Genomic DNA, 25,899 nt, shown 5'->3' on the forward strand with positions numbered 1-25,899 from the left:
TGATCATACTCAATAAGTCCATAATAGAACTATAACCACAATAGAATCAATGAAAGACCACACCAACTTGGGTGTTCAACCAGTGTGCAAAAGACAATAAACTGTGCAAATACAAAAAGAAAGGAATAATAATAATAATTTAAAAATTAGCAATAAGCATTGAGAACATGAAATGAAGAGTCCTTGAAAGTGAGTCCATAGGTGTGGGAACATTTCAATGACAGGACAAGTGAAGTTGAGTGAAGTTATCCCTTTTGGTTCAAGACCCTGTTGGCTGAGGGGTAGTAACTGTTCCTGAACTTGGTGCTATGAGTCCTGAGGCTCCTGGACCTTTTTCCTGATGTCAGCAGTGAGAAGAGAACATGTCCTGGGTGGTGGGGGTCCCTGATGATGGATGCTGCTTTCCTGAGCCAGTGCCCTGTGTAGATGTGCTCATTGGAGGGGAAGGCTTTACTTAGAAGAACTTTCCTTTCAAGGACATTGGTGTTTCCATACCAGGCTGTGATACAGCTAGTCAGTATACTCTCCACTACATATTTGTAGAAGTTTGTCAAAGTTTTAGATGTCATCGCAAATCTTCACAAACCCCTAAGGATGTAGAGGCGCTGCCATGCTATCCTTGTAATTTCACTTATGTGCTGGGAACAGGACAGGTCCTCTGAAATAACACTGGGGAATTTAAATGTGCTGATCCTCCATGATGACCTGCTCATGGACCTCTGGTTTCCTCCTCCTGAAGTCAATAATCAGCTCGTTGGTCTTGCTGACTAAGTCAGTGGTTGTTGTGGCACTACTCAGCCAGATTTTCAATCTCTCTCCTATATGCTGATTTGCCACTACCTTAGATTCAGCCTACAACAGTGGTGTCATCAGCAAGCTTGAATATGGAGCTGTGCTTAGCCTCACAGTCATCAGTGGAAAGTGAGTAGAGCAGGGAGCTAAGCACACAGCCTTGTGGGGCACCTGTGCTGATGGAGATTGTGGAGGAGATGTTGGTGCCAATCTGAACTGACTGGGGTCTGCAAGTGAGGAAATCGGGCATCCAAGTGCCCAAAGAGGCACTGAGGCCAAGGCCTTGACGCTTATTGATCAATTTTGAGCATATGATGGTATTGAATGCTAATCTGTAGTCAATAAAGAGCATCCTGATGTAAGCAGAGCCATTAGGTGGAAGCTACCTTTATCTTCCATGAACTTCTTAACAAAATTCAAATCCTCAAGCAATCTGTTCATCAGTCCTGGTAATTTTTCAGCCCGAAATATTGACTGCTTGTTGCTCTCCATAAATTCTACCTGACTGACTGAGTTTCTTCAGTACTTTGCATTTGTTAATTAAGATTTTCAACACCTGCAGGAACTCTTGTGTATATAAGTTGAATGTGATGTATGTTATGCCTTTAAAGGAATAAGAAAGAATTACAAATACATTTCCCTTTATCTGCACAACTTCTGTTCACTTAAGTAGGTTGAAACTATCAGTAAGTCACAAACTTTATATTAAGAAGGCTTTATCTCATGTAGAACCTCGTGACTCAGCAACCCTCACCACAGATTAATTACTTTTGAGATGCCATATTACTGGAAATATTGCTCAGCATACCATGAAAATTCCCTGTTCTTTGATAAACATTCTGGGATAAGGGGGAAAGTACTGGAAGTACTGGAGAGACTGTATAAAAAATAACATGGGCGTTACTAACAGGCAATAATCTCATTGCAAGGTTCAACTGATGATCATAAATTACTCTAATTCATTTAAGTTCATTGGTCAAACTAAAAAATACTTATCCACCTATTTTTTCCTCCACGTTTTCTACAATTATTTAATTAATTTTGAAAAGATGTCTGCTTATCTGTGGGATTTTGTTTAAATGAATGCTGAGTTAAAGATTGCTGTCAAAATCACTTGTATTATAAGATTTGTGAAATGACATGTTAAGATTCATTTTGGCATATCTCAGTCATTTGTAACTGAAAACAATTTAAAGAGAATGAATTGGTCCTTCAGGTTCAATTGGAGTTCTGTAATGGAAGCAGTTGTTTGTTCCTTTATTTAAAAGCTTCCACATGTAGGTTGTCACCTACTGTAATCTTGATCTTTTCTTGGTATGTCCCTTTAATATCTGTAGTGGTGATCAGTCAGTTTGCTGCTCTCTCTCTTTGCTTTCTTAGTCGTGTTTGTACCGTACTTGTTTGTCCTTCCTGCCATAACGACCCAGCCATCTTCACCGGCACATTTAGCCAAACAACCGTATCCAAGGGACGAAAAAGACCATTGTAATACTGAATAAAAATATTACAATGAGATAGGAAATTCATACTAGGGCAAGTAATCCTCTTGGTACAGTTGCTATAAATATAAAAACAGTAAACACTGAAATAGAGAACCTTGTGTTGGCTCAGGTTGTGCATTGCGTCGAACAGTAAGGTATATGTACTTACACAAAAGTAGAAGACATCTGAAAAGAAATCTGAATCCTTCACACATACAATTAAATATGGAAATGCAGAAATTGCTGCCACTGATTTCCTCCTCCTCCAGAGGGTATACTGTTTCTGCTTTACCAAGCATAATCTGCAGGAATTAATGGTCTGAAAGGTAATTAAAATATTTACCAGCTATACTCAAGATACAATAAAACAACTATTTTGTTGTTTTTGTCACATAAATGTTAATGACTCTTTAAATAAGATGACAATCTATAATTGCTAGTTAGCAGCTTCTTAGAGAATGTCATTTCTTCTAATAAATATTTCAATTTTCATACCTGTTTCAAGTAGCTTTTGAAGTTTATTTGATTTTCTATTTCTGTCTTAATTTGCTCTTGATTTTGCGATCTGTGAAATGTTAAAAAAGTTAGTATGCTGTTTAGCTTCCTTTGTTTACTGCCTTTCAGTACAATTGGCTGCTTGATGATCTCACTATTAGATTCCAAGGAACACCTTATTTAATAGCTGACAGTAGCTGACAAGTGAGATCCTAGCTATAATGACCATTCGATCTTTGCGAGCACCTTTCTTCACAGATACTTTGTCACTAATCACAAAATCAAACCATGTTCTTTTCCATAAATGGCCACACTAGTATGATATTTGATCCCTTGGTCAGATGTGATTCATTTTTCACATGTACATCCAAACAGCAGTGTAATGTACCGTTTGCATTAATAAAACAAACTAAGGATGTGCTGTGGGAAGCATTCATTTGTGTTGGAGCCAACAAAGCATTCTCACAATATTCAACAGAACAACACCTGCAACAACAACAGAAACAAATCTTTGCCTCCCTCCAATGCACCCAACCATCCATTCACACACATAGACTGTTGGGGGCCCAAGACAGGCCACATTTGGGCCTCCAGCAGAGTCTGTAATAGACTCGCAGCCTCACAGACATTGGACCTCCGACTTCCCCAGTAGAGTCACCAGCCCACTACTTTGGCCATCAAGCCTCAACTTCTGGACCTCTGGTTGACCTTTTGGTCTATGGGTACATATCATTCCTACACAGAATACCTCTGGTCATTTCTTCCTTATACTTCAGCCACTTCAAGGGTATTGAATCCTTCTCATGAACAACATTCATTAGGAAAGATGTGAAGATCCTTGAAAGGTTGCCAGGAGATTTACCAAAATGTGTCCAGGATGAGGGATTTTAGCAACTGGGTTATATGGGAGAAGGTGTGATCGTTCATCTTGGAGTAGATGTGGGAAAGATGAGGTTAGATAAAAGGATACAAATTATGACAAGATAATATACTATATAAAGTTGATGATACAATGTACACCCTGTGTACAGAAGGTAACCTGTACTTTACAAACTCCAAGAGTGGTGGAACCTGAAGTTATAAATATTTTCAAAGTGAAATAGGATAAGTAGTTAAAGAAAATAAAGTACCAGGGATATGGGACTGAATTGCTGTTTATACAGCTGCTATTATGTTGATGGGTGGAATGAGCTCCTGCTGTTCTAAAGGTGATTTGTCAGTGAGGAAGTAAAGTAATGTTGTGAGCATGCACAGCAGGTAAATCACTTCTGCTTCATTGCCATGCTTAGTTCACTATTGAAGCAAAGTGATTATTTGACAATTAGCTCTGGGACAAGGGTACTTCACTGGTATAAGAATGGAAGGGAGAGCAAGAAAAACTGTACATCAGCTGGAAGTTGTGAATTAGCGATCCAGACTGGACTAAGTCAATGTTGGATGAGTGAATGAAGGTTAAGGAGTAGACAGAATGTTAGATGATGGGAGGTGACAGTGATTGGAACTCTCTGCTTAATAGATGGTACAAGTTCTCCCTGGCCTATACCCAATGTATAGGCACTATGTGTGAACGAGCCTTTGGGAGACTGGGTTTGTTCGCTGCTGTGGGCTGCAGCCATCTTCTGCTGGGTTGGAATGAGGCATTTCTATGTGTCTTCTCCCCTCACCAACATCCCTCCTCATTGAGTCATTGAGTTAGTGAGGCCGGCTGGCGGCTGTCATTTCCACATCTGCTCACACTTGTGTCACAGTTACTTATGTGAAGCTCTTCAACAAACACTCTCTGTTCATTTCTGACTTGCAAACAGTGCAGGTTTGGAATGGTTCTCAGGGGAATACCTGCAAATGGCAAAGTGGTCTAGCTAGGCCAGATAGCCTGCTTCCATCTTGCATTTCGACATGTTCCTCTGATGAACACTATGCTCCCCACTATTGAGAACATCCTCAAAAGGTAGGGGAGTCCAGTATCAGAGGGCACAACCTCATAATTGAAGGACATCCCTTTAGAACAGAGATGTGGAGGAATTTATTTCGCCAGAAGGTGATTAGTCTGTGGAGAGTATTGCCACAGGTGGCTGTGGGGGCCAGACCATTGGGTATATTTAATGCAAGGTTAATGGTTCTTGATTAGGAAGGATATCAAAGGCTACAGGAAGCAGGCAGGAGAATGGGGTTAATGGGGATAATAAATCAGCCATGATCGAATGGCCTAATTCTGCTCCTATGCTTTATGGTCTTAATTTGGTACATAGTAACAGAAATGAACTAATATAGCATTTAATTCATTATAATTAAATATTATAGTTGTTTGAAAGGTTCCCACAGAATTTGAAGTATGGATTTCATACCAGTAATTTAGTATGCTTTTGATGAATGGATATTTCTTCTCTTCCTCCCTACCTCTCAGTTAGAATTCGTCCTAACGGTTCTGGAAGCTCTTGCATGGCAAAAAAACAGCAGTATGCATTTGAAATTATCTCTTGCAGGAATATCATTTTTTTTGCACTTCATTATAAATTAGTAAAGAATTTCTGGCGAACAGCCAATTATTGTGTGAATTCATTTAACCTGACTAATCTGACAGCAGAGTGACAGTAAATTGCTGCGGTAAAATGCCTGTAGAAATTTGTCTACTGTAATAATGCATATAATAACACAGAAAGTTATTGATGAATGTCCCTTAAGATGTATGTGTGGTTACTTGTTTCACTTGCAGGTGTCAAAGGTTTCCATGGTAATTTGTTCATGGAAGCCTAAATATCTGGTTTCCTTTATGCCTTCATTTGCATGTGCGTGTCAAGCTTGCCACCTACAGTATGTTTAGAAGTTGGAAACATATTGAGTAACTTCACTGGCTCCTTGACTGACCTTGTAATTGTACAATGTTTATTTGGACCTTAATTGGCAATGCATTTGACAATCTTCCCCTTCCCCAAAGTATATACGTACTGTTAGACCATAAGACATAGGAGCAGGATTAGGCCATTCAGCCCATTGAGTCTGCTCCACCATTCCATCATGGCTGATCCCAAATCCCACTCAACCCTATACACCTGCCTTCTTGCCATAACCTTTGACGCCCTGGCCAATCAGTTTTTGCATTATATATACCCTTGGCCTTGGCCTCCACAGTTGTCTGTGGCAGAGAATTACAGATTCACTACTCTGTAGCTAAAAAAGTTACTCCTTACATTTGTTCTAAAGGGCTGCCCCTTAATTTTGAGGCAGTGCCCTTTATTTCTGGACACCGCTACCATATGAAACATCTTGTCCACATCCACTTTATCTAGTCTTTTCAATATTCGGTAGGTTAGAAGGGAATGTCTCTAAGCTCCACAGAGCTGCCAAATAGCTGGCAGCAGGAAGAGCATTACATTGATTGATGGTGACCAGCTCTTCAATATTCTTTTTGCTCTTGTGGGAAAGTACCACACACAGAAATGTGTCATGTTCCTATCTCCAGATTCTTGTTGGTATTGGTGTTCTTGATTTGTTCATTGAAACAAATAAAACAGTGATGTCTTTGAAAAGATGATGCAGATATTTCCCACATTTTGGCCTCTGATGTATTGAAGAGGTTTTCAGTTCTCAGTTGACAGATGGTAGAAAGGTTTGAAGAAGTAACAGGTCACTTCCCTTTGATCTTTCAGCAATTTCATCAAAATGAGGAGGCTCATTGACATCCAAGGATGGAATCAATTCTCAGTTGTTTCTTCTCTATGCTTAGGGCTGAAGATAAAAAGCTATAAACAAGAGCAAAGTGCGTATTGCATGTCTGACATGTAAATGAAGTCTGTACATAATGGTTTATTACAGAAAATTGTGTTTGTTTTCTCTGTATTTTCTATCATACTAAATCAATTGCAGTACATTTAGTAACTATTACAAAGCAATGCGAGTTTGGACTTGCTTCTCTTTGTGACGATTAGTCATTGATTTTCTATCTTGAGTATTTATGTTGTTTACAATACTTTTGATCTAAACATACAATTCAATGTGATTCTGTGGACATTTCATTTGGCAATAATGTGACAGCAGAAATTCTATTCCCTTTAACTTCAATTTCCAACAACTATTATTTAGCAGAATACAAAATGTATTTCATATCCATTTAAATGATGCAGAAAGTATGTAAATATTCAGCAGGTCAGGCAATAGTTGTGGAGAGAGAAAAGAAAGTTCATGTAGATAACCTTTTCAGCTGACCAGCCGGGGGCTAGGTGGCCTGGTCTTGCTCCAGTTTTCTTGTATCTTTTTTTTTCTTGTGTGACTCTTAATGTGAAATTACTAGAATAACTTTAAAGGTAAACTTGGGCTAGATGTGATACGGCACTTAAAGTCAGTGCCAAAATATGTAAGTTCTGCAATTGACTACTTTCAATATATGTTTTTATATTTCTTAGATGATTTTTCTATTTCAAAAACAAATTTTATTCATAATAAAACATTTATAAATGCAGCCCTTTCACCAGGCTCGTACATAAACCTGGCTCGTTAGCTAACTCTGCTAACAGCCACATGACTCAGTGGTGAGAAGGCCACCTTTCACAAGCAATATAAGTATAGGGTTGGTATGATTTAGGTTCAACCAAACTGGAAAGTTGGAATCTTGGTACGGAATGCTGTGTAAATACTGCCCCACTGACAGTTACCGGTCACCAGGAAATGACAGATGGTTCAATAGACAATAGACAATAGGTGCAGAAGTAGACCATTCGGCCCTTCGAGCCTGCACCGCCATTTTGAGATCATGGCTGATCAATTACTATCAATACACAGTTCCTGCCTTGTCCCCATATCCCTTGATTCCCCTATCCATAAGATACCTATCTAGCTCCTTCTTGAAAGCATCCAGAGAATTGGCCTCCACTACCTTCCGAGGCAGTGCATTCCAGACCCCCACAACTCTCTGGGAGAAGAAGTTTTTCCTTAACTCTGTCCTAAATGACATACCCCTTATTCTCAAACCATGCCCTCTGGTACTGGACTCTCCCACCATCTGGAACATATTTCCTGCCTCTATCTTGTCCAATCCCTTAATAATCTTATATGTTTCAATCAGATCCCCTCTCAATCTCCTTAATTCCAGCGTGTACAAGCCCAGTCTCTCTAACCTCTCTGTGTAAGACAGTCCAGACATCCCAGGAATTAACCTCGTGAATCTACGCTGCACTTCCTCTACAGCCAGGATGTCCTTCTTTAACCCTGGAGACCAAAACTGTACACAATACTCCAGGTGTGGTCTCACCAGGGCTCTGTACAAATGCAAGAGGATTTCCTTGCTCTTGTACTCAATAACCGTTCAGATAATAATCTGCCTTCCTGTTCTTACTCCCAAAATGGATAACCTCACACTTATTCACATTAAACGCCATCTGCCAAGTATCTGCCCACCAACCCAGCCTATCCAAGTCACCCTGAATTCTCCTAACATCCTCATCACGTCACACTGCCACCCAGCTTAGTATCATCAGCAAATTTGCTGATGTTATTTTTTATGCCTTCATCCAAATCGTTAACGTAAATGGTAAACAGCTGTGGTCCCAATACCGAGCCCTGTGGCACCCCACTAGTCACCACCTGCCATTCCGAGAAACACCCATTCACCGCTACCCTTTGCTTTCTATCTGCCAACCAGTTTTCAATCCATGTCAATGCCTTCCCCCCCGATGCCCTGAGCTTTGATTTTACCCACCAATCTTCTATGTGGGACCTTATCAAATGCCTTCTGAAAATCGAGGTACACTACATCCACTGGATCTCTCCCGTCTAACTTCCTGGTTACATCCTCGAAAAACTCCAACAGATTAGTCAAGCATGATTTACCCTTCGTAAATCCATGCTGGCTCGGCCCAATCCTATCACTGCTATCTAAATATGCCACTATTTCATCCTTAATAATGGACTCTAGCATCTTTCCCACCACCGATGTCAGGCTGACAGGTCGATAGTTCTCTGTTTTCTCCCTCCCTCCTTTTTTAAAAAGTGGGATAACATTAGCCATTCTCCAATCCTCAGGAACTGATCCTGAATCTAAGGAACATTGGAAAATGATAACCAATGTATCCGCAATTTCCAGGGCCACCTCCTTTAATACCCTAGGGTGCAGACCATCTGGACCTGGGGATTTGTCAGCCTTCAGTCCCATCAGTTTTCTCATCACCGTTTCCTTCCGAATGTCAATCTGTTTCATTTCCTCTGTTACCCTATGTCCTTGGCCCATCCATACATCTGGGAGATCGCTTGTGTCTTCCTTAGTGAAAACAGATCTAAAGTACTCATTAAGTTCTTCTGCCATTTCTCTGTTTCCCATAATAATTTCACCCAATTCATTCCTCAAGGGCCCAACATTGTTCTTAACTATCTTCTTTCTCTTCACATACCTAAAAAAGCTTTTGCTATATATTCCTGGCTAGCTTGCATTCGTACCTCATTTTTTCTCCCTGTATTGTCTTTTTAGTTAAGTTCTGTTGTTCCTTAAAAACTTCCCAATCATCTATCCTCCCACTCACCTTAGCTCTATCATATTTCCTTTTTTTTAATGCTATGCAATCTCTGACTTCCTTTGTCAACCACTGTGGCCCCTTTCCCCCCTTTGAATCCTTCCTTCTCTGGGGGATGAACTGATTTTGCACCTTGTGCATTATTCCCAAGAATACCTGCCATTGCTGTTCCACTGTCTTTTCTGCTAGGCTATCCGTCCAGTCAACTTTGGCCAGCTCCTCCCTCATGGCTCCATAGTTTCCCCTGTTCATCTGCAACACTGACACCTCTGAGCTGCCCTTATCCTTCTCAAATTGCAGATAAAAGCTTATCATATTGTGATCACTACTTCCTAATGGCTCCTTTACTGCGAGATCGCTTATCAAATCCTGTTCATTACATAATACTAAATCCAGAATAGTCTTGTCCCTGGTCGGCTCTCGTACAAGCTGTTCCAAGAATGCATCCTGTAGGCACTCTACAAACTCCCTATCCTGTGGTCCAGCACCAACCTGATTCTCCCAGTTCACCTGCATGTTGAAATCCCCCATAACTACTGCGACATTACCTTTGCCACATGCCAATGTTAACTCCCTATTCAACTTGCACCCAATATCCATGCAGTTCACTGGCATAAGATTATAAAGGAAGTTTATTTACCAATTTTTCAACTTTATCAAACAGTTAACAGTTAAAGAAAAGTAAGTTAAAAGGGGCCATTATAGTTAAACCAGTCCAATTTGGCACATAAATGTTGGAGCTCATTTCTGGAGTAGCCAGGATGCTTCACTTCAATTACTCAGGCACTGAACCCGTATTCTGCGTGAAGGGCTCCAACCACAGTTCGAACTTCCCTCGGACCATTCCCTCAGGAGTATGGGCACTTCCTCCTTGGAACTGTTCATCTGCACAAAACATTTTGTACAATGGGTCTCTCCCTTGAGCAGCATTCTGTGGGCATAATCCCTTGTGATCCGCTCCACAGCTCCTGCCAGAAGACCCTAAACCAGACTACTGTCTTACAGAAATATGATCCTGCCCAACTCTCTCGATCCTTCTATAACATCCCACTGGACAGAATGTTAAATGGCATATTCAAGACAATCCTGATTGGCTGACACAATATTCCTAAATTGGACAGCATAGCTCCTTATTGTTAACTGAATCCAAAACACTAACAGGACACACTGCTTTTGCAGAAAACTGCTAAAATAAAAATACCACAGCAGGTATCTTAACTAGGGCATTATATATAGAAGAAGACTGTAAAGTAAAAACATTTACATACATGGTCAATACATTCAGTAGTGTAAACATTTTTAAAGTAAACATAGTCCTGCCGAAGGGCCCTGGCCTGAAACATTGACTATACTCTTTTCCAGAGATGTTGCCTGGCCTGCTGAGTTCCTCCAGCTTTTTGTGTCTGTTTCTTTTACATGCCTCATCCACTCCGAACCAGATCCTCAGCATCTTCAGGTAGCTGGCCTGAAAGCTGCATGGTTGTTGTCTTGGTTGGGCCAGCTACAGAAAAGCATGGTCTCAATCTTCTTGCGGTTGATTGTGACTCCTGATGACACCTCAAACTGTTTGCAGCTGCTGATCAATCTGCAAACTGACAGTGGATCCAAGCAGAAGACAGCGGCATCAGGCACAGGGAGGTTCTGACTTAAGTGCTTCCACTGCCTGGCAATGCTTTTATCCTTCCTGATGGATTCAACAAAGGGTTAATTGCAGCACACCAACAGGATAGAGGAGAGTGGACAACCTTACCCATCTCCAGACATATAGTTTCCTTCCTACTAATTAGAGCTGCACTATGGAAAGTTGTGTAGAGTAGTTGGATCTAGTTCCTGATTCTTCCCCCAAAAGCTTTTCTGGAGAGCATGTCCATCATGTACATGTCACGGATCTTCCGTCTGCTGGTCCAAACTGACCAGGAAAGCATCCACCCCTCTGTCCTGCACATAGATGATGGTATCCCCAAGTAGCACAAGGCTGTCTGCTATTTTCCTACTGGGTACAGCACAGGTTTGGTCCGATTGGATCACCTATTCCAGGTCTTAACCCAACTGGTGATGGTCATTAAGAGGATCTCAGAGTCTACATTCAACAGTGAAATGGGACTCCAATTTATGATGTCTTCTTCTACCTTCTGCTTGGGAATGACTGTAGCAATGTCCTTCCTGGTGGAGTTTGACATGCTGCTAGCCAGAAGCATAGCTTTGTATACCTCAAGCAGGTCTGGGTCCATCCAGTTCCTTAGCCAAGTATAACTCTGCCAGTAAGCTTTCTGGAGTTTTATTTCAGCCAGTCAGCTCCTCCATGGATGGTTGCTGGCTCAGGCTGCCTAGTTAACTGTGATCTAACACCTCCGTGATAGACAACCAAATGTTCTGTCAGTGGTCCTACTGTCATACAGACTGACAGCTTGACATTCAACTTCCCTGTCTCCCTACTTGCCTTCTGGGCCTCCTCTAAACGACAGGAGGCAGTGGACAGAGAAGAGCGTCTGCATGACATCAGTTGATCTGACTGTGACTGTCTTTGAAGTGGAGAGGAACCATTCTGCTCCATATGTGCTGTGGCTGTGCTCTGCCTGCAAGGGTGCTGAAGATGTCATCCAACTTTATGTCAGAGCTTTGGAGCCACTGTCCAGTCTTCTATTAACACTAACAGATTGTCAAACTGCATCAGTGATGTGTTTGAAGTCTCCAGCCAGAACAACTGGTTAGGATGTCGCCAGCAGCAGTGGGGGTTGCTGGAGGACAACTAGCTGCTAGCTCAGCGCGGGCAAGACATACACATTAATTAGCCAGAGCAGAGCATCACAGTACTTTACGTCACCCATGGCTGAGTTTAAACTTTTAGTTGATATATACTTCCTTCCTATCAGATAGGGTGTGATTTTAAGCCCACATGTTTTCCGGTTGGACTTTCTTCCCTGTGTGACTGCGGTGTTTATTACATATGAATTGTATACAGTAATGTTGTTTGAGAATCATTCAACTAGTTTTCTGATAATTGCATAATATGACCTCACTTTATACGTAATCTTAAATGGTAGTCAAAGAATATCATAGAACTTCAACTACATTATTGGTATCAATTTTGATCTTGTGAATCAGCTTTTAAAAATAAACTCAGTCTTTGTTTTAAAGATTACAGTATTTTAAAAATTGAACTAGTCATTTCCTGAGATTAATAATGTGAGGTTAACTTGTTTAATCATCCTAGCCCTTGACATGAAACTATTCCCACTCACTCTTATGCTGTTCTCCCTATACTACCTTCTATAAATTCCAGATCAAACTTGAACATCTTCCAAAGCTCTACTGTCTGTGTCCAATCATCCATATAGTCAACTGCCAGCATTGGTTCCCATTTGAGTCATGGCTTGATTTAGAAATGTTCATTTTTGTTGAATTCCTCCATGATTTTGTCTCTTACTTCTGTAATTAGCACTTGTACAGTTTGGGTAGTGGGGTGGTGATACGTCTTTACCAAAGGAGTTGCAAGGTGCTCCATTCCCTGCTAGCCTGCAGGTCCCCCTTGAGCAAGGTGTGTGTAGCACCTGCTTAGCCCCCCACCCCCCAATCCATGTCACGTAAAGCCATGGGAGTACGCCCTATGAGCAGCTGATGCATATTACAAGTCCTGGTTATGCAACCGCTGATGCCAGATGGACAGTCTCTGAAGAGTATCGATAATGGCTGGCGTCACCTGTCTTGTAAAGACACTGCCCAGAAAAAGGCAATAGCAAACCACTTCCATACAAAAATTTGCCAAGAACAATCATTGTCATGGAAAGATCATGATTACCCATGTCACACAACATGGCACATGATGATGATGATGACAATTTGGGACTTCTGTGTATTGCTGATTACTGAGCCCACTGTTGATTTTAACCAGTCCACTGTCAGCACCTTTTCCTTCAAATGATAACACCCTAAGTCCAGAATACCATCTGCCTCTCTCTCTCCTCCTTTCTAAATTGTTTAAGATCTGCTTCTCTAACCAAACCTTTGTCCATTTGTCCCAGTACCAGTTTTGTGTAATTATCAAGGGTGGCACAGTAGCGTAGTTGTTAGTGTAATACTATTACAGCACCAGTGACTGGGGTTCAATTCTTGTGTCTGTCTGTAAGGAGTTTGTATGTTCTTCCTGTTACTGTGTGAGTTTTCTCCAGGTGCTCTGGTTTCCTCTCACATTCCAAAGACTTGTGGTTTAGTAGGTTAATTTGTCACCTAAGTGTAAGTGGGTGGTAAGGGCTTGTAGGGCAACAAAGGCTTGTTACTGCTGCATCACTAATTAAAAATCAATGTTCTCTTGTGAAGCATATAGGGAAGTTTTGTGTTTAAAGCTGCTCCATAAATACAGAAATTGTTAAACATATAACAATTAACCCTTTGAAGATGAGTTTTTCCATTTTGTGGGAATGATTTCGAAACATTACACAATGCTGCTTCGTGCTTAAAAAGAAATGGTAGATTTTTGACTTGTATCTGTGCCAATTCTTCTGGCTCAGGCTATAACATTAGTTAATATATGAACTGTCTGTAATATGCTGTAAGCGGGAGAATGATTTTCTAGCCTCACAGTATGCTGGTTAATGCACCTGTTTTTTCAGATCACGTATCTGTTGGAGGGCTTGGAGACAGCTTTTATGAATATTTGCTCAAGGCATGGTTGATGTCAGACAAGACTGATGAAGAAGCCCGTAAAATGTATTATGATGCGGTTCAGGTAAACAAAGCATTTTAATCTTCTGTCCAGTTTCTTCATCATACAAGGGCACATATAGTTTCATGAACTGAAAAATAATGCTGAAGATGTAAACTATTTAGTGCATTTGACTGATTATAAATTACAGCTTAATTATTTGATGGATTTATTTTAAGTTTGATAGACACTTGTGCTTTCTATACCCAAGTTTACAGAATGATACAGCAATCGACCTTAATAAAAGAATTTATCTCACACATCAAAGGATATTGTGCAGAACACTTTACATTACAAAAGATTGTCATTTAATAAAATAAGTTAACCATAGAAAAATAAAAATGAATAATGAATTAAGTTTAACAATGAAACCTTTATGTATTATATTTCCATTTTGCAGTATTATCGATACTGCAAAAGATTTTCATAAAATGTTTGTTTTGTCGACAAAAACATAAAGGATTGTTCTTATGAATTAGCCTAATATGACCAATCTGATATTTCATTTCATTTCTTGACATCAGGAATAAATGAGCTTACAAATACAGCTGTTATTCTTCCTGATGCTGCATGAATCCTAGTGTTATGAAGACATCTGAACAACCTAAGCCATTACATTGTATTTAGCTGAAATTGGTTATCACAATGGAACCTATTTAATTGTCACTTTGCTTCTCTGCTAAAGTTACGTGCAATCCTGAAATCAGAGCAGTACCATTTGGCTACATATTCCTCTTTATTTTGTCTGTGGGTGTGAAATTCCTTCCAGTTTTCTGTCTGAATTGCACATTTTTGGCACAATTCTTGCAACTTATTAGATTTGGTGATACAGTAGTATATGCATGATGCATGCACACCAGAATTAACATAAAAACATACACAAAAGCTGGAAGCAAGGTTGGGTAACTCAAATTCTCACCAGCTCTGCCAGAATATAATCTTTCCATTTTGCAGCATCTCTTAGGATTTTTACTTTTTTATTGTTAAGTACAGCGTTCAGTTGTACTCTAAGTATTGAATTGTCAGCCTTGAGTCATTGGTAATGCTGCTGCATATAAAATGGAAGCTGCCGGTTTGCAAAGTTTTGATCACATAGTTCAGACTGACGATTCAGTGCAGTACACACATTGCTGGATTGTCAGGTGAGATTTTACACTGATTTATCTGGTCTGTGGTATAAAGTAATACACACTATTTTAAAAGAGCAGAGGGGTTTCCTGAAAATGCTCTCTGATAGTTAAACATCAGTCATATTTCTAAAATTGATTATCCGTACGCTTATCTCACTGATATTTGTGAGATGCTTTGTTTCCATACATTGCAACTGTATCTGCACCTTATTAGTATCCCTTTAGCTATTCAGTGCTGGGTATGATTTCAATATGTGCCATTCAGTATAAAGTACATGCATAGAACATTTGTGCTCATAAATTAAACAATTCAGGCCAGTTTTCAGCATTTCAGATTTTTCTGATCCAAGTTATTGAAAAAGCTGTATTTCTTAAAATTAAGATATTTACCATTATTTGCATGTTTGAATTATATTATTTGGATATTATTTTTGATATTGACAGTAAACAGATGAGTAGTGATGAATAGCAATGATACAACATAGTCATGCAGTAGTATCAAACTACTTAATCTATTTTTTTGTGATACAACACAGAATAAGCCCTTCCAGTCCTTCGAACTGCACTACCCAGCAACCCCCAATTTAACCCTAGCCTTATCATGGGGCAATTTATCATGAGCAATTAGTCTACCAACCGATATGTCTTTGGACGTGGGAGGAAACCTATGAGGTCACAGGATGAACATCCTTACAGGCAGCGGTGGGAATTGAACCTAGATCGCTGGTACTGTAAAGCAGTGTGAAAACCACTATGTTACTGTGCTGCTGCAATAGGGAAGGAAACACTCTGGAATTAGAGGTGAAAAAACCTCGTACAGTACACCTGTAAGAATGTAGCCAAAACAATCCGGACAAATAGGCTAACTCGTTATTGTTAGAGGCATAACTGTACTGATAAGAAATTTAATTTGCTTTCAAACATGTTCAGGAATAGGGTGCCACGGTGGTGTAGCAGTTAACGCAACACTATTACAGCTTAGGATGTCAGAGTTTGGAGTTCAATTCCAGTGCCGTCTGTAAGGAATTTGTATGTCCTCCCCCTGAACGTGTGGGTTTCCTCCCATATTCCAAAGATTGGTAGGTTAATTGGTCATTGTAAGTTCTCCTGCTATTAGGGTTAATAGGTGAGTTGCTGGGCGGTGCGGCTCGTTGGGTCAACAGGGTGTGTTCTACACTGTATCTCTAACTAAAATAGAAATAAACTAAAGGAGGTTGTTGACTGGTTCTCTGCTGGACCCATCTCCTGACTTGGAGGTTTGAGTTTCATGATCTCAGCAGCTCAAGACATGCCGGTGGTTCATTAAGGGGGAGCAAAATAAACACTGATTCAAATTGATATTGGTAATACTAACTGGAAGAGTCAGCTGCAAAAATCTGACAGGGAAAGAACAATGCTTGAATTAGTTTTTCTTTTGTCCAGAAAGAATGCTTATATTACAGCAAAACTCATTAGACATTATCTCCATTTTTTTACCAAGGCAATTGAGACTCATTTGATCAGAAAATCCAATGGAGGATTTAAATATATAGCTGAATGGAAAGGTGGCTTACTCGAGCACAAGATGGGACATCTGACTTGTTTTGCTGGAGGGATGTTTGCACTGGGAGCTGACAGCACACCTGATGATAAAAGCGGCCATCACATGGAACTAGCTGCTGAGATTGCACGTACATGTCATGAATCCTACGACCGCACAGGTGAGGTTCATGTGATGTATGGGTTAATTGACTTTTACATTTAGAACAATAATTTTCTCTTCCTAAGGGTGTTAATTCTTTGCTGGGTGCCATCCCTTGAGTGTCCTTTTGATTATTGGCAACATATTAAAATGTCCTTTACTTAAGTATAAAGCACTTAAGTGGAAGTTAACATCACATTTGCATCTGATCTTATCGTCACATGTGAATGGCCTTGTTACTTTGCCGAAAGAATCTTCATAATGTAGAAATACAAGAGCACAGAAACAGCCTAGTCAGCTAAAAGTTCTTGTCTTGTTAAAGAACAGGAACCCTGACCATTTTCTCCTTCAGAGTATGGAATCAATTAACAGCAAACACTATTTCTCTACTTCTTTGTATTTCCCAAGAAACTTGCTCATAATAAATAAGTTCCGATGGTAGATAGCAAAAATAATGGGGTGTTGCAGTTTATTGCATCCTGTTGTGTTTCTTTTAAAGATATAATTTCCAGGCTTGTGAAAGGATTACAATGCAGATGCAGAATTTAGCTGATACAGGGCGATATTTTGATCAAGATTCAAGATTGTTTATTGCCATTCTTCAGTACACAAGCAGAAAAAAACATGATTGTTACTCCAGAACCAATGCAGTATAAAAAAAATCACATACCATAAGCATAAGGAACAATAAAAGAAGTTAAAACTATAACCATGAAAAATACTTCAGATGCTGGAATACCAGAGTAACACACACAAAATGCTGCAGGAACTCAGCAGGTCAGGCAGGCATCATCTATGGAAATGAATAAACAGTTGACACTTTGGGCCAAGCCCCTTCTCCATGACCTATGAGATACCCCGTTAAATATAAATACATAAGATTAGCTTATATACATAGACTGATTGTATGTGCATAAAACGATGCTAGGCACAGGAGTGTCTAGATATAAAGTCATGACAGGAAATAATTTAGTAGTCATGCAAGGCACCATAGGGATAAGTGCCATTGCCTTAGATCTGTCTGGTTTCAAGAAGTAAACAAGAGTGGAACATCTCTCATGTGCAATCCAATAAAATAACCTCCTATGTAGTTAAAGCTAATTGCTATTTGCCGATGGGTCCAATTGTATTAGTGATGTCTTTACTGTAAACTCGAGTGATACATTATCATTGCCTCTCCACAACCCCTGCCAACCTCTTCACAGTCTGGTAGTTTGGCCATCACGCCCACGGCCTCTGCCAACCTCTTCACAGTCTGGTAGTTTGGCTATCAGGCCTGAATAAACCAGTTTTCTCCAGTTAAGCATTAATGAAATCATAATATTTGGTGTTTTGCCACAAATTCCTTCTGTTTGAAAACTGCAAGTGAAAAGTCACAACCACAAAATATCTCAAATGTTTAACTGACAATTTACACATCTGTAGGGGTGGGATAGGGAATGGGTGGAAAATTCTGGAGCCCCACCTCCTTGCCACTATCTCCCAGAATGAGAACAAAAAATAGGGTCAGGTTAGTCTGATGAATTCCACTGCAGGCTGGCTGCCAACTTGCTACTGTTTGTTAGTTAACTTGATGGCACCATGCAAACAATATTAACTATGCTGATCAATATCAACATGCCTTAACAAGGAACTCAAAATTGTGAGAGGCTAGCAACACCAAGTTAGTTTGCACTACTTAAATTCCATGTGCACCTTTCAAAATGGTGTGCAATGTGGTTAGATTAAGTGGCAGATTTTGGTGAATATGACCTTATTGGAGAAAGGTATCAATTACATGTCCTTAGAGTCATAGCACAGAAACAGATCCTTCAGCCATTTAAGCTGCCTACTCCCATCGACCTGCACCGGGACCATAGCTTTCCATACACCTACCATCTATATATCTAATCATCTTAAATGTTGAAATCGAGCTTGCGTGCACCACTTCTTCAGGCATCTCATTCCACACTTTCATGACCCTAAAAATGAAAAGGTTTCCCCTCATGTTCCCCTTAAACTTTTCATCTTTCACACTTAATCCATGACCACTTAACTGTAGTCCCACCCAACCTTAGTGGAAAAAGCCTACTTCTCTACACAGACAAATTTTGTAAACCTTAAGTATAAGGTTTGAGGCCAGGACCAAGCTCTTCAGTATCTGCCTCACCACTCCAGGTAGATTTTAGCAATTTTAAAGAATGGTAGGAAGTAGTAAACATAAGCATGTTCATTGCTAGAGTCAGTAGAAATGGATTCACTCGTGAGCTTAGTGTTCCAAAATAGGTGCACAATGAAGCATGCATCAGTGCCCTCACACCATATCAAGCACCATTTTGGAATTGAAACTATCACCACAGCACACAAAATACATATTCTTTAAATCTGAATTTTTTTATTCACTTCCTGAATTGATTTCAGAACCAGAATCAGATTTATAATCACCAGCATGTGACGTGAAATTTGTTAACTTAGCAGCAGCAGTTCAATGCATTACATAATCTAAAAGAGGGAGATCAAAAATAATAATAAATAAAACATAATAATAAATGAACAAGTAAATCAGTTATATTGAATAGATTTGAAAGAATGTGCAAAAACAGAAAAACTGTATATTAAAAAAAGTGAGGTAGTGTCCAAAGCTTCAATGTCCATTTAGGAATCAGATGACAGATGGGAAGAAGCTGTTCCTGAACCGCTGAGTGTGTACCTTCAGACTTCTGTATCTCCTACCTGATTGTAACAGTGAGAAAAGGGCATGCCCTGAGGTCCTTAATAATGGACGCTGCCTTTCTCTGACATCGCTCCCTGAAGATGTCCTGGGTACTTTGTAGGCTAGTGCCCAAGATGGAGCTGACTAGATTTACAACTTCTGCAGCTTCTTTCAGTCCTGTGCAGTAGCCCCTCCATACCAGACAGTGATGCAGCCTTTGAAATAAACTGACAAACAGACAGACATACTTTATTGATCCCAAGGGAAATTCGGTTTTGTTACAGCCGCACCAACCAAGAATAGTGAAAAAATACAGCAATATAAAACCATAAATAATTAAATAATAATAAGTTAATCGTGCCCAGTGGAAATAAGTCCAGGACCAGCCTATTGACTCAGGGTGTCTGACAATCCTAGGAAGGAGTTGTAAAGTTTGATGGCCACAGGTAGGAATGACTTCCTGTGACGCTCAGTGTTACATCTCGGTGGAATGAGTCTCTGGCTGAATGTACTTCTGTGCCTAACCAGTACATTATGGAGTGGATGGGAGTCATTGTCCAAGATGGCATGCAACTTGGACAGCATCCTCTTTTCAGACACCACCATCAGAGAGTCCAGTTCCACCCCCACAACATCATTGGCCTTACGAATGAGTTTGTTGATTCTATATTTTAAGATTTTGGTTAGATGTAATAAAATAATAGATTCATTCTTATAAATGAATATTTTCTTATGTCTATTCATTTTTCACATCAGTTGTGAATTATGGTACTTGTGAATGGGGTGGTGGTTAGCTTTACGGCACCAGCCATAAGATCGGGGTTTAATTCCTGCCACTCTCTATAAGGAGATTGTACATTCTCCCAGTGGCTATGTGGGTTCTATTCAGATGTTCTGGTTTCCTCCCATATACCAAAGATGTACAGTTACGGTAGGAGAGTTGTGAGCATGCTATATTGGTGCAACACTTGCAGGCTACCCAGCACAATCCTCGCTGATTTGTTTTAACAGAAATGGCGCATTTCACTATATGATTCAATGTACATGTGACCAATAAAGCTAATCTTTAAAAAGAAACTCTTTCTGAGAGTACTATCTATGAAGATTACTCGTGTTCAGCTTGATAATACAAACATTGCGGAGCAAGTTAGTTTGATAAGTATTCACATGTTGTTAAACTGCTATGCCTATTCTTGATTTCCAGCCACAAAATTAGGCCCTGAGGCCTTTAGGTTTGATGGAGGCGTTGAAGCTATTGCAACAAGACAAAATGAAAAATATTACATTCTGCGCCCTGAAGTGATTGAAACACACATGTACATGTGGAGACTAACCCATGACCCTAAATACAGGGAGTGGGGTTGGGAAGCTGTTCAGGTATGTGTGTTTTGACCTACATTAGTTGAATAAAACATGTAGGCCTTTTGTTTTAATTATATATGTCAAGTTTTCATGATTTTAATTCATAGCACAATAGAGGTTGGGGATGGATAAGTCTTGGGCTGGACGTCTTGCTCATTTAATAAAGGTGAAGCTTCTTCCATAGCCTCTCCTTTCCATGTGTAGTGATCGCCACAGGACCGCTGTTTGGCTTGCCATGCAGGTGCTCACTCGTATATGGCCTCTCCTGCACTGTGCCAATAACAAAGCCTTCACATGGTGTCCCTGTTCTTACTGAGTTTGCTATGTCATGGCACAACCAAGAGGTCCAGTGGTATAACTGGGTGGGCAGGCTGGGCTCATCAGCGTTGGCTGGCAGCCAGCCTAGAAGGGCAACTCCAATTCCAAACCCGGGTAGATAAGACTCATTAGCCTTGTCAGGCATTCCGTCTAGAAGGAAAACTCCGATACTCAACCTACAGCCTTGTGGTCGACATAGTTGTTGCAGCTCGCTGTGCCGTTATAGAATGTTGCCCGGCCTAAAGGGTGGAATCGGTCCATGTGCAGGGTCTTTTGTGCTTCACAAATTAGCAATTTTAACATTCAAATGTAATGTCCTCCATATTAACCATATAACCATATAACAATCACAGCACGGAAACAGGCCATTCCGGCCCTCCTAGTCCGTGCCGAACTCTTAATCTCACCTAGTCCCACCTACCCGCACTCAGCCCATAACCCTCCACTCCTTTCCTATCCATATACCTATCCAATTTTACCTTAAATGACACAACTGATCTGGCCTCTACTACTTCTACAGGAAGCTCATTCCACACAGCTATCACTCTCTGAGTAAAGAAATACCCCCTCGTGTTTCCCTTAAACTTTTGCCCCCTAACTCTCAAATCATGTCCTCTCGTTTGAATCTCCCCTACTCTCAATGGAAACAGCCTATTCACGTCAACTCTATCTATCCCTCTCAACATTTTAAATACCTCGATCAAATCCCCCCTCAACCTTCTACGCTCCAATGAATAGAGACCTAACTTGTTCAACCTTTCTCTGTAACTTAAGTGCTGAAACCCTGGTAACATCCTAGTAAATCGTCTCTGCACTCTCTCTAATTTATTGATATCTTTCCTATAATTCGGTGACCAGAACTGTACACAATATTCCAAATTTGGCCTTACCAATGCCTTGTACAATTTTAACATTACATCCCAACTTCTGTACTCAATGCTCTGATTTATAAAGGCCAGCGTTCCAAAAGCCTTCTTCACCACCCTATCTACATGAGACTCCACCTTCAGGGAACTATGCACTGTTATTCCTAGATCTCTCTGTTCCACTGCATTCCTCAATGCCCTACCATTTACCCTGTATGTTCTATTTGGATTATTCCTGCCAAAATGTAGAACCTCACACTTCTCAGCATTAAACTCCATCTGCCAACGTTCAGCCCATTCTTCTAACCGGCATAAATCTCCCTGCAAGCTTTGAAAACCCACCTCATTATCCACAACACCTCCTACCTTAGTATCATCAGCATACTTACTAATCCAATTTACCACCCCATCATCCAGATCATTTATGTATATTACAAACAAATATTGGACATCTATTTGGCCTGATTTCCCCAGCAGATTCACATTTCATAACTGTTTCTTAACCATGTACTGTACCCAGTCTATGGTGTGATTCACTAAGTTTTCCATTTAGTGTATGTAGATGGCCCTATCAGAGAGGGGCAGCACTTGACATCCTCTTAGGAAATTAGGCTGGACAAGTTGATGTGTCTGTGAGAGGAGTACTTTAGGATCAGCAACCATATATCTATTAGTTTCAATATAGTTATGTAACCAGATAAGACTAAATTGTTAAATTGGAAATGCTAATTTCAATGGGATAAGACAGGAGTTTCCAATAATTGATCGGGAGAGCTGGATGACATATAAAAATTCTCTTGGCAAGTGGGAGGTTTTGAAAAGTGACATACAAACTGTTCAGGGATATTAAGGATCTAGTCAGCAAAAAGGAGGCATATTGCAAGCACAGACAGTTGGGATCAAGTGAGTCCCTTGAGTATAAGAGATGAATGAGTACGCTTAAGAAGAAAATTAGAAAGGCAAAAAGGGACCATAAATTGTCCCGGGCAAATAAAAAAAGGAAAATCTAGAAGATTCTATAATTAAGATCAACAGTAGCAATGAAGAGTAGGTCCCCTTAAGGATTAATATGGTGATCTATGTGTGGAACCGCTAGAAATACGCAAGGAATTAAATGAATAGATTTCAACTGTATTTGCGGGCAAGGAGGACATAGAAGCCAGTGAGTTGGTGAGGAGGGAACATTGAAATCCTACAGCATATCAACATAACAAAGAAGGAGGTGCTGGAGGTCAAGGAATACATAAGAGTGGGTAAATTCCCAAGGTCTGAACAGGTATAGTTAAACAGAGCTTAAGGCTCCAATTCTTGTAACCTCACTCAGTTAGATAGGTGATGATGAAAGTGTAGGGCATGTTTGTCTTCTTGGCAGAGATACTGAGTGTAAGAGATGGGGTCTCATGTTACAGTTGTATAAAATGTTGGTTGAGTCACACTTGGAGAATTGTATGCAGTTCTTGTCACCATACTATAGGAAGCATGTGATTAAGCTAAAGATATACATGATGTTACTATGATTTGAGGTTAAAAAGAGAGATTGCTGAAACGAAGGAGGCTGAAAGGTGATGATAGAGGTACATAAAATTATGAGAGGCATAGGTAGGGTAGATGGCCAATGACTGTTTCACATGGTAGGGGTGTTCAAAATTAGAGGGCATAGACAAGATGAGAGGATGGTCATTTAAAAGAGATCAGAGAAATGACTGGTATAGATATTAAGCTCCTTGAGGAGGTGATAGAAAAAAGAGCAGTAACAGCATTTAGGGTAGGTGTCTAAATGAGCAGTATTTGGAGGGATATGAAATTAATGTAGGCATGGGATTAAGTAGTTATAAATGTGTCAGAGCCTGTGACCCTACAAACTACTCTGTGGGGTGGGGGGGGGGGGGTCTGTCTGGTTTCTGCAGGTATTCTTCATTGAATGATTTTTATTCTCCATTATGTCACTCTGTATTCTTAGTAGAAACTTAAATCTATAATCACCCCTTATGGTAATAGAAATGTTGGTAAACTCACAGACTTGCACACTAAGCGATTTTTGGACCTCATTTCATTTTCTATGACCAGGGAAGCAGAGAGAAAGGAAGAAGATATACAGCATTTTTCTGGATTCTCTACAGATTTCAAGGGATTAGCTTGCTCGCTGAACAGAGAATTGTTAGCAACGATATGCATAAATGAATGTTTTTTGAAGATATGAGTACGAGGTCAGGAGAGAAAAATTTTATGCCATCATTTATTAATTTAAAAGTACACAAGGATTTTTCCCCTCCAGGCCACTACCGTATTTTACAAAAAGAAACTTTCTGATAAAATTCCCTGAGGATTGGCATGGCTATACAGGAATTATTAGAAATAGAAGCAGTACGTGTAGATGTGCTTCCCTGCTCCGTCATTCAATGAAATCTTTACCTGAGTGTCACTTGCCTGCACTAACTCCATGTTCCATATTTCCTTTAATATCTAGAAGATCTTGAACATGTGCCGGTTAGCACTCCCATTTTGATTCCAGTCAGTCAGCTTGAGTCCCTGAATTTGTGCTCAAATGTCTTCATTACTGCTTAACCATTTGCTTAATGATACAAAAATGTCAAGTAGTAGCCAAAGGTTATTGAACACAAAGGCAGATTTTCTCAATAAAGTTATTAACCTAATTGACATGTCACTTGCTGTTATATTTATGAGGAAGTCTTAGGAACAGTTAAAAGTGGTATGGCATTACATTTAAAATGAATAATTTAGCTTCTGGAAGTACATTTTGAGAAGTAACAAAGACACTAGTTTATGTACATGTACTTTAATAATAATTGCGTGACATGACCCCTGATTTACCTAGGTGTTTTCTCAGAGTTGAAAATCATGTTTTTTAAAATCTTTGCAGTTACTAAACGGAGATGCATTGTATTAACACCAGAGCTGCATAGGGTCATTGAGCCTGCTCCACCATTTCATCATGGCTGATCCAATTTTCCTCTCAGCCCCATTCTCCTGCCTTCTCCCCATATCCCTTCATGCCCTGACCAATCACAAACCTATCAACCTCTCCCTTAAATATACACAAAGACTTGGCCTCCACAGCTCCCTGTGGCAAAGAATTTCATAGATTCACCACTCTCTGGCTAAAGAAATTCCTTCATCTCCATTCTAAAAGGACACCCCTCTAGTCTTAGATGCTCCCACCATAGGAAACATCCTCTCCACATCCATTCTATCAAGGCATTTCATCATTTGATAGGTTTCATTGAGGTCACCCTCATTCATCTGAATTCCAGTGAATACAGGCCTAGAGTCATCAAATACTCTTTATATGACAAGCCATTCAATCTTGGAATAATTTTCATGAACCTCCTTTGAACCTTCTCCAGATTCATCACATCCTTCCTAAGATAAGGGGCCTAAAACTGCTCACAATACTCTATGTAAGGCCTCACCAGTGCTTTATAAAGGCTCGACATTACATCCTTGCTTTTATATTCTAGTCTTCAAAATGTATGCTAACATTACATTTGCTTTCCTCACCATAGACTCAACCTGCAAATTAACTTTCAGGAAATCCTATACCAGGACTCTCAAGCCCCTTTGCATCTCATTTTGGTCTCCTACCAAAGTGCATGACTATACACTACCCAACACTGTATTCTATCTGTCATTTCTTTGGACATTCCTCTAATTAATCAGTCTTGATTCCCTTCAATCTCAGCTAGTCAAGATAAAGGGTCTATATTTTGCAATACATTGATAAATCTCCGGGTCCTGACAGGATATTCCCTAGGACGTTGAGGGAAGTTGGTGTAGAAATAGCAGGGGCTCTGACAGAAATATTTCAGATGTCATTAGAAACGGGGATGGTGCCGGGGGATTGGCATATTGCTCATGTGGT

General features: G+C 40.0%; 1 protein-coding gene across 1 annotated transcript in view; it reads left to right on the forward strand.

Annotated features, from left to right (window-relative positions):
• The window catches only part of man1a1 (mannosidase, alpha, class 1A, member 1), a 445,121-nt gene that overhangs the window by 407,290 nt on the left and 11,932 nt on the right, over positions 1-25,899 (forward strand). Inside the window, exons 8-10 of the mRNA XM_073057385.1 lie at positions 13,879-13,994; positions 16,581-16,800; positions 20,678-20,850. Coding sequence (XP_072913486.1) covers positions 13,879-13,994; positions 16,581-16,800; positions 20,678-20,850 — 509 coding nt within the window. The remainder of the gene's footprint in view (positions 1-13,878; positions 13,995-16,580; positions 16,801-20,677; positions 20,851-25,899) is intronic.

This window comes from Hemitrygon akajei, chromosome 9, assembly GCF_048418815.1.
Source record: "Hemitrygon akajei chromosome 9, sHemAka1.3, whole genome shotgun sequence".
In the NCBI taxonomy this organism is placed as follows: Eukaryota; Metazoa; Chordata; class Chondrichthyes; order Myliobatiformes; family Dasyatidae; genus Hemitrygon; species Hemitrygon akajei.